Source organism: Chinchilla lanigera, unplaced genomic scaffold (assembly GCF_000276665.1).
Source record: "Chinchilla lanigera isolate Chin_1 unplaced genomic scaffold, ChiLan1.0 scaffold00050, whole genome shotgun sequence".
NCBI lineage: Eukaryota > Metazoa > Chordata > Mammalia > Rodentia > Chinchillidae > Chinchilla > Chinchilla lanigera.
In genome coordinates, this window is record NW_004955451.1 from 14,310,608 (window position 1) to 14,320,523 (window position 9,916).

Here is a 9,916-nt window from a genome sequence, read left to right on the forward strand (position 1 = left end):
TTTTTTTTTTTTTTTAATAAAAGAAAGGAAATTCAAAATCCTACATTGTTCTCTGTAACTCTTCAATTCTAAAATGTTTTGTTTTTTAAAAAACCATGTTCTGATGGGGAAGTTGATTTGTAAATGTGGACAGCATAGGACATTGCTACTGAAGTGTGGTTAGACATGATGCCTCCGTATGCTAGAGGGCTAATAAGGATTAGCATATTGTTTACACATACATTTTTATGTCAAAACCCCTCTCAAACAGCATTGTGATGTTGTCAAAGAGAAGAGAAACATCCTGAAAATACATGGAAATGTGATCTAGTTTAGAGTGGGTATTTTTCTGAAGCTATGTCAATACCTGATAGCCTTTTTTAAAAAAACGAACTTTAAAACAGCATACTATGAGAAAGAACAGTATTGATATGTACACATTCTAGCATGTATACCCTGCCATTTCTTTTGGGGATTTTCCTCCAGTGATCTGGTTTGGTAAAAAGATTGAAGTATGACTTTCTGACAAGGACTCTGCCTTATCCTAAATAGGAATGAAAAAGAGACAGCCTCTCAAGGTGGGGTAACTTGGGGTGCTTCTCATTCTAACTTCCATTCCTGTGAGTACCAGCATATGGCATGTTTTAAAAACATACATGTCAGAGGACTTATCAGCACAGAGTTAGACCTTAGTGAACTGTAGGTTAACCGTCTTCTACCAAAAAAAAGGCAAACATGCTATAGCATTGTGGAGAATAGTTTTCAAAACTCAAGTTTCATGTTACAATGCCAAGTTCTTATATTAAAAATAAAATTACTTATAAGAGAAAGGTGCATTAACTTAAAAAAAATCTTTGAAAAATGAAAGAACCCTCTTCAGATACTTACGTGAAGACTATTTTCCCATTACTGAAATAGGTAGAGATTGGTGTGTGTATTTCTTTATTATTCTCTGGTTTTTAATCTGGCCTTGACCTTAAGGCCAAACATTGATGAGTAAGAGAACTTCCTAGCCATTTTGGCTCTGATGGCTTTTTGTACCAGTGTGTCAAATTAGACTTACTAGGCACAATGACATGCTGTCAGTAAATTCCACTGAAGTTCGTATGAGTCTTCTCTCTGTTGACTTCTTAGTCTTCAGATATGGGCCTTTGTATTTTAGAATATTTGTATTTGAGGTATTGGGCCCCACTCCCGTTTTTCATTAAAGAAGCTGAGCCTTGGATACTTACCAAAGTATCTGTTCAGTGAAAAAGAATTGTTTTCCCATCAAATATGAATAAAATTCTCTGTATATTTTCATTGTATTTTGGTTATCAGCAGTCATCAATAACTTTTCCACCCCTCTTTTCCCTTATGTTTAATTATGCCAAATATTCTAAATTATATACTTAAGCTTCCATTCCCCCATCCCTACTAGGGAAGGGGGTGGGTAAATGTGTGAGTGTGTGTGTGTATGTATGATCCCATCTCATCCTTGCCCCCATTTTGGGGGGCTAACCCTTAAAAATAAAAAAAAAAAAAAAAAAAAATGTTTAGTAATTTTGGCTCTTTCTAAAAAGCAGAGGAAAAAGTCATTTAAATATCCCGGAATCTGTGTGGAGAAAAAACAGGTATTTGGTAATTTTTCAGCTACATTATAAATGTGATCAAAGTAAAAGGTTTGGCTGAATAGCAACTTGACTGTTCAGAAATCGCAAGCCCAGTTTAGTTATTCCATTCAAAAGTTTTGATTTTAACTATTGGACCTTGAGAGATACTAAGCCTGTTAAATACATTATTTTGAACAGATTCAAAATCTGATTCTGTTCATAAATGAGAGGCAAAACTGGTTTGACCGTGATCATTTTTGTGGTTTTGGAAGCAAATTTGCTTGACCCAGTTTCCTTAGGTTTTTCTTCAGCTGTCCATAGGAACGATGAGGACTTGAAAACGACATGAGATAGAAGTTTACAACAGGGCAGTTAGCACAGAGTCGTAAGTAGGGCTTCTCTTAGCTTATACGATAGACATCACTCAATCACCTGTGTGTGTGTGCGTGACATGCATATATAGTTACAGTGCTAGAATGGTTGCCAGCAGGTTTTGAGAGAGAGTGCTGCATCAGAAAAGTGTCAGTTGCCACCTCATTCTCCTGATTGCTAGGTTCCTGGCACTGTATTCCTTTCTCTCTCGTTTTTTTGCCCCTCACCAGGTATACCTTGTCTGTGTACAGATATTTTGTAATTATTAAATTTTTTCTTTGAGTTTATAAAAATGGAAAGTGGAGATTGGAAAATTAAATATTTCCTGTTACTATACCACTTTTGCTCCATTGCATTTACTTCTAATTTCTGTACCCTTTGAGCATATCTCATGTATGAAGGACATTTTTTCCTCCACTTTATTATCTTAAGTGTTCTCTGTAGTAGAATTGCTATAGACTTCATAAACTAACGAAAACAAAACAAAAGCTTAGGATTTACAAAAGGTGCCTGAATACTCTAGATTAAAAACTAGAGGATTTTTTTTAAATGAGAGGCATCCATAAAATACGAGTCTTTTTTTAAAAGTAGAAAACAATTACACAGATAATGGTCACAAGCCATCAAGAGTTGAGCTTAATGTACCCTGACTCCTCCTGACAGGAGAGGTAAGTGGGTTTGAGCTCAACAGTCTTTAAGGGAAGTTGGTAAGAAACTGCTTAGATCCAGAGAATAGGCCTTAAACAAGGCTCCCCATCTTCCCGCCCCAGCCTGGTTCCCTCAATGTTAAGAGAGCAGGGTCAGCGTGCAGATTTGTGTACCTAGCTCTGTTGAGGTTTCCTGATGTGTTGTCAATCCAGAAAGTGAACCAAAGTTTTTTAAAAGTTAAGATCCAGTCCCTGTTTCTAAAAAGCTTTCCCATCTCCACCTAAGGAATTGTTTACCCTTCTCTTTCATGGCTTAGAACACTGAGGATAAATACTCCCTTGTAATATGTACTATAATCCTGCTACTTCCACCATGTTGGAAGAGAGCAGATAGAATCCACTGGGAGAAAAGTATCTGGAAGTTGTTAGTAGGACAGGCGCGTTGTACAGGGTGATGGGGTGCACCCAGAACAAGGAAAACTGGGAGGAAGTTGAATTCAAAACTGCTACTGATGAAGGTTGCAAGCCTGTTTGAGTCCTCAGAAGTTTTGATGTCCTCTTGCCTATGGACTGTCATATCTTTTATACCCAGAAGGAGAATGGGAAGGTAAAGATGGTTCCAGTTCCTGGTTAGTCTCCAGAGGAAAGGAATTAGTTTTAGGTCTTTGAGTGAACTTCAACCTGCTAGAGAGTATTGTCTCTTTATAGCAGTGGCTGTCTTTTCAATTCTGGGACTAAAGGCTGAGGACCTTACAAGGGTAGGCTTTATTCTGTGTGGTAAGGCTAACACCTCACAAGAGTTACCAGTTAAAACTTGGTGCTAAACTAGAATTACTGTTGTTATCAGAAATTTTATAACCAGACTTCTTTTAGCTATTTAGTGACTTCTCTTTTCACAGTTTAGTCATTCTGAAGGCTAAGAATGGGAATGGGGAGTTCCTTAATGATGAAATACTCCACCATTCCAAGGGAGTGGGCTGCTGGGTCTTCTGGTTGTCCTCAGAGACAAGGTGAGCATTTTGAATAGTGTGATTGATTTTACTGTCCAAGTGTGTCCAAAGTGGGCTTTCCCATCTGTAGGGGCATCCTTGTAAATGCTAGATCAGCAGGAGATTACTCCAGCTAGGGTTGGTAGACTAGGGGAATGGAACCCCTGAAGGAACCGGTGGTGGTACTTTACCACTCCTCCTTGTAGAGAGCTGTTTCTCCATCACCCACCCACCCACTTTTCGTACCCTTTTTTCTCTTCTCCCCACACACTGACTAGCATGATTTAAGCCTACCATAGATGTTGACTGCTTAACCCTGCTCAGTGAGTTATTGCTGTTTCATGGTTTTAAAGGGTCTTTAAAAGTACATAATTAACACAAATGTCTGTCTGGATCCTTGACTTACGGGGTAGGAGTTCAAGGAGGGCAAAGTACTTTCTTATTGCCAAGAGCTATGAAAGATGTTTTTAATTTAAGTTATGTGGAGTACAAGAGATTCTTTTCTTTTTTTCTGGCAGTGAAAGGCAGGGATTATCTTAGTATTCCTGCTTCCCCTCTTCCACCCTTCCGTCACCTTTTCTCCCTTGTCCTGAGATGGTTGCTGTTACTGATGCCATTTCTTAGAGTTACAGATGGTGTCTGTGGGAAGGAAAGCTTGGTGAGTAAAGGGATCTGGTATCAAGTAGAAAAGACGGGCTGCCTTGATGCCCTGGTGATTAATCACTGGGTGCCAAGATGCTTTGATCACTGCATTGCTCTCACTGTCTGATCTCAAAAACTAGTAGTCCAGGGCTGCAGGAAAGAGGCTGGTGTAGGCTGAGTCTTTGCTGCCCTCTAGTTGGGCAGTTGTTAGTGAAGCTGTCCTGCTACACAGCCCTCAGCTAGAGTAGACTTAAAAAGAGATAGTCATGAAGTCAGATTCTAGGACCTAGAAATAGATGGATTTTTGTTGTCGCTTCTGGCGTAGTGATAAACTAAAGAGAATTGATAGTTCTAATGGAATAAAGGACATTTTATCCAAGCTAAACCATCCCTGAGGGAAGTAGCTGAAGAGACCTTTTAGAAGGACCACAGTATAGCAGTGAGAGCTAAGTGAGGAACAAAGCCTCGCTCTTGGAAGGTACCTGTTTTCTCTGCTGGAGCGGCCTGTCTGAGGGGCTGTCTCTGGGAGGAACCCTTCTCCCTGCTGTGTCTCAGAACTTCAGTAATGCCCAAGGGACATCCTTGGTGAGAATCATCTTGTAGACAACCACTTACCCCAGACTAACGCAGTGTTGAATGCTTTCAGGCCTGGAAAAAACAGACTGGATTCAAAGACAGAAATTTTAGGAACCAAGTCTCTAAATAATTCAGGAGCTTCTAAGTTGTACTCACAAAATGAAGCAATAGAAAAAGGAGGTAGAAATAAGGCTAAGAAGGGACAACTAGCGCACTCTTCTTAGCTGGGCTGCCAGGAAAGTTGGATATGGTATGGAAGGGAAAGTTATGGTTGGGCTAGGGAAGTTTAGGAGGTGATTGCTTTAGAGGTTCATGATTTGTTTCAGGGAACTCCTGAGAAAGTGCCTGTGGGCAGATTTCCCCTTGATCATAGCAGTAATATCTTCAAGGTTGGAGGACGGGCCTGAACCCTTGGGCTGGGGATAGTATTCCCTATTTTCTGTGGGGAGCCTAGGGAATACAAACAAAAATGTTAAGCAGCTTATATGGGATGTGTGTTTAGCACTGCTCTACACAGTTTAAGAGAGTAATCAGGAATGAGGAGATGCATGTTAAGATGACTTACCAAGTTTTAAAACTCTCCAAGTGGTTTTATGAATTCTAGGTCCTCCTGGAAACTAACATTCCCTTCCCGTTGTTTTAGCTCTTAATTGAGGGCAGCACACGTAAGGACAATCCAGCCAGAATCTCTGAGTTGCAGTCGTAGGGTGTTGGAGCTACAAAAAGACAGGGGTTTGTTTAGTTCACTGCCCTCTTTGGCCAGTGAAAAACCAAGCCCAGGAAGGTAAAGAAACCTGTGGTTTTGGAAGACAGGAGAGAAGGTAACTAAAGTCAAGTACCTACTACATGTCAGGCACTGTGCTGCTTTGCTTTTCATGTCTTTGATTCTTGGGCATCTTGAGGATAAAGGTTGGAAGGAGTGAAAGGCAAATCGCTTTTGTTATCCTGAGGTATTTATTTGTAGGCGATGAAGGGAATGATGAGCCACTTTTTCCTCTCTGACCACACGGGGCTAACATAGAGGAAGTAAGTCTCAGCCTTTGAGAGTGAGGTTAGTCCATTGACGTACCTGCCAGACAGTTGAAAGATGTAGACAACTTCTCCGTTCTAGAGACCTTCTAAAATGACAGAGACAGGTCTGCTAAGGAGCAAAATTAGTTTTGGTAGTGGGGTTGATTTTCATTATAGCAAATGAGGCCATGATCTGAGAATATAAGACTAATCTTGGAAGTAGGGAACAAAATGATGCTTTCTCTCCTAAGGCATCTTCAGAGAACATAGTGTTTATGTGATGTGAATCAAGGAGGTAAATTCCTTTGGTTGCTGTGCTTGTTTGGGGTTTTTTGCTTTTTTTATGTTTTGTAAAACTTTGGAAGTCATGGAGCTGGATTTACGATTTTGGAAAGACAGTGTCAAATCTGGGACAGGCTACAGTATGAACGGTGGCAGTGAGCTTGTGCTCCTCGTGGCTGTTGGATGTATCCCGAGATTTGTTCCGTGCCCGAGAAAATATCACTGGCAGAGTCCAGTCCAAGTGGGAAGGCATTTAAGGGAGGACTCCACTTCTGGGAAGTGGGTCTAATGAGAGGTGAGTTTCATACCTGGGTGGGAGGTGGGGAATTGGTATTTATAAGTCAGTGCATTGCAGCAGGTTACAAGATAGTACCCTAACAGAGGAGGCCAAAGCAAAGAAATAAGCAGAAAACATGGAGTTCATAAAAAACTATCATTTAAAAGTAAAGATGGAGGAACACAGAACAGAGAAGGAAGGTGAACAGCAGGAGGACACTCGTGGAAGGAAGGACTTAGGTGTTTCGTGTAGAGGGCTGTGGATTGATGGACTTAGGACAGCGCAGGAAAAGAGGCTTGAGAGAGCATTCTTGGTTGCCTTGGTGACCCAAGTGAGGAGCTGAAATTTGGCTTGGTGAGCAGTACAGGGAGCAGAGCATGAAGAGATGAGAAGGTGAGGATTTTTGTCACCATACTAAGTCCAGGAAGCAGAGAAGTTCTCTGGGATGGTATTGTTCTCGCCCAGGCGTGAGGCACCATCAGGGCCCATACTGGAGCAGGGCAAGGGCAGTCGGAAGGAAGGAATGGGGTCCACAGGAAGTGGCTCACAGCTTGGATATGAGAGGAGGCAGAAAAGCTGCCCTCCAGACAGTGATCCCAGGACACGTTTGTGCTGACAGTAGTGGTGAAAGCTTGGTGAGAGGTAGTTGCTTGCCGCTGTTTTTGCAGAGGAGGTGCTCATTAACCAATCAGTGTGATGTGCTGTGTTGAGTATTGCTGAGTCCAGGAGGGGGCCCTGCCGCTGGAGGTTGGGGGGGCAAGTACAGTGCAGGGTGGAGAACCGGGCAAGTGTGTTGTGGAGTATGCCTACAACTTCAGGAATGCTGGCCCACTCTGGATCTGGGAAATAAAAGACCAATTTTTGTCAGTTTCTTCACCCTTAGTGCTTTTGGACCAGCCTGTGGCAGCATGTGCGTGTGGATGCACAGTTCTCTGGCTTGATTCTTGGAAGGCCTTTTCCTGTCCTTCCCTGGGGGTCGTTTGTATCGGTGGTTCCTGCTCCTAGAGTCATAAAGTGGGAGCCCCCATTTATTAATTGGGTTGGGACCGGGGAGGGGGCCGGCGGGGGACTCTTAGTGTGGCAGGCGGGGGTCTTCCTGAATGAGCCCATTAGCCAGCCCCAACGGCAGCTAAAACGGGGCCGCAGCCAAGTCCTCTCCGTTTCAAAAACCCTCCATCGCCTGCAGCAGATCAGAACAAGGCCTGCGGGAGCCCTTAGCTTCTGATTGCAGCTGTGAGGAAGGACAAAACAATTTATAGGAAGCCAAGTAGCTCCTGTCTCACTGTCTCTTCCTTTCTGACTTTGGGAGGAGGAAGAGTCGGGTGTTGCATCCCTACCTACCGCGGGCTTCTACAGGCACGTATAGGCCTAAAGTAGGAGAAAAACAGGAGTGTGTGGGCAGTGACTGGACATTTATATCGATGCTGTGGATGTATTGACACGTCCTTGCTTTCTTCCCATCTACACAGTTGTGTTGGATTAGCAGCCACTACTGTGGGGCTTCCTAGGGCAGCACCAAGAGTGTGCTGTGGGGTGGGGGTGCATACCATACTCTTTCCCCGTCCCTGCCTCCAGTCTCCTATCTGGTTTAGTAAGGTTCAGGGTTAGGGAGGGCCCCCTCTCTAACTTCCCTTCCTCTTGATGGGAGGGACTTGGCATTTAATGGAAGACCTCCTGCCAACACATCTACTGGGAAGATTCTCTACAGGGGCCCAGAGAGGAGGGGAAGGCAGGCATGCCTACCTCCCTGATGGAAGGGCTCTTCCATAAATTGTCAGAGCTAGGGAAATGGTCGTGTCATCCAGCCTTTCCATTTACAGAGCGGGTCACTGAGGCATGAGGAAGGGAAGAAAGTCACCCACATTCTTACACCAATTTTCTGCAGCCAGTGAGGACTAGATCCAAGAGGACAGAATCTCACCTTCCCTCAGCATAGAGCTCCCAACTGCAAGATCAGAGACCTGGGTTTCCTAAGAAACAGAAGGAAGGGCTATGTGATTTTGAGGGGGAAAGGACAGACATTGGGGGGAGACAGTAGATTTAAAAGCCTTTAGTAGAAAAACAAATTTTGTATATTTTTAAAGAGTAATTTCTCAGCTTGCAAATGTTTATGTAATTCTTACTTAAATGGAAGAGCTCTGCTTCCTTAGGAAGCACGTGGCACCCTCAGCCCAAGATCCTGATGCCCGGAGTCACTCCAAATTTTAAGGGGCACTCAGCTACCGTCTCTGGAGGGCAGATGGCCAGACAAATCCTTAAAGGCAGTATGAGGAATTTAGTCTAAGTGTCAACTCAGGTTCCTCCGCATTACACAATACACCTAGATTGAGAAACAAAACAAAAAACAGGAAGGGAGAAAGGAAACAGCTCATCTGCTAGAAAGCTAATGTGAGTGTGTTTATCTTTGAATGAGGGACAGGGTTATAGAACTCAAAGCAAAATCAAGTATTTTCAGACTATAGGAAAGTTGGGAGGCTCACCTTTTTTTGTTTTGTTTTGAGTCCTTGGTATTCTTTGAGGAGGCAGAACGTGGTGGTGCTCACAGTGGTGGTCTGACCCTCACTTGGCTGACCCGTTGGTCCTTGGGTGTTGAGACTCATTTCCCCTCTTTGGGGCGGTAGCTGCAGTCCCTTCCACTTCGTGCTTTGTGTGAGCTTATCGGGGAGCCCCTGAGGAGCAGAGAAGGGGATGCTGAAGGGAGAAGGGTCCCATTGGGCACTTGGACATAGTGCTAGGGTCTGGGTTAGTGGGACGAATAACAAACTTCAGTACGCATCCTTTACATTTTGGCATCATAATCCAATTAGCATACGGGGACTGTGGCGTGGTCCCCAAGCAGATTCATCTGTGTCCTACTTATATCAAATCAAGTCTGATGTCTTACAGAACATTCTGTATTATTTCATAGTCAGGACCTTTGCTACAAGCCTCTTCTTCAGAGTGTTTCTTGAGGAAGCTCTGAAGGACGAATGAGCCTCAAATCCAAGCTGGTGATCTGATCTCATATTAGGTATTCTTGTAACCTTTTGTATGAACCATTAACTTTTGCTGCCCTTTATAAACCTAGGTTTCACCACTTCTGTTTCTGTTGAACTTTCTGACTTATTCTAAGTACAGGGCTGTGGTGTTGTGATTGACAGCCCAGGAGCTAGTTCCTTGGAGAACAGTTGTAACTCTTTGGCAGCATACTTGAGGTTTCCTGCAACCTAGGGAATTCGGGTTTGAGAGAATCAGATGTATGGAATGCACCTGCCAGCACTGGGCTCCTGAGTGAAAGGCCAGAGACCCTCCCTGATGTCTCGTCCCTTGTCTCCTGTCTAATGCAGCCTGTTATTTTCCATTGCAGGTGGCAACAGCAGCAGGGATGGCCCTTGAGGAATTTGGTGATGTCCCTCAGTCGCTTTGCATCCAGAGCCTGGAAAATTCAGTCTCTGTCACAGAAGTTAGAGCCAGGTAGGAGCCTAAGACCATTGGCCTGCTTTGGTTTGAGGTCTTCTCCCCTCCCCCTCCCTCCACCCCCCCCCCCTCTTCTATTTTTACTTTTCTTGT

The 9,916-nt window shown here is 43.5% G+C and overlaps 1 protein-coding gene across 1 annotated transcript in view; it reads left to right on the forward strand.

Annotated features, from left to right (window-relative positions):
• The window catches only part of Cdk12 (cyclin-dependent kinase 12), a gene marked incomplete in the record, with an annotated part of 101,494 nt that overhangs the window by 66,216 nt on the left and 25,362 nt on the right, over window positions 1-9,916 (forward strand). The window contains 1 exon segment of the mRNA XM_013519192.1: window positions 9,714-9,820. Coding sequence (XP_013374646.1) covers window positions 9,714-9,820 — 107 coding nt within the window.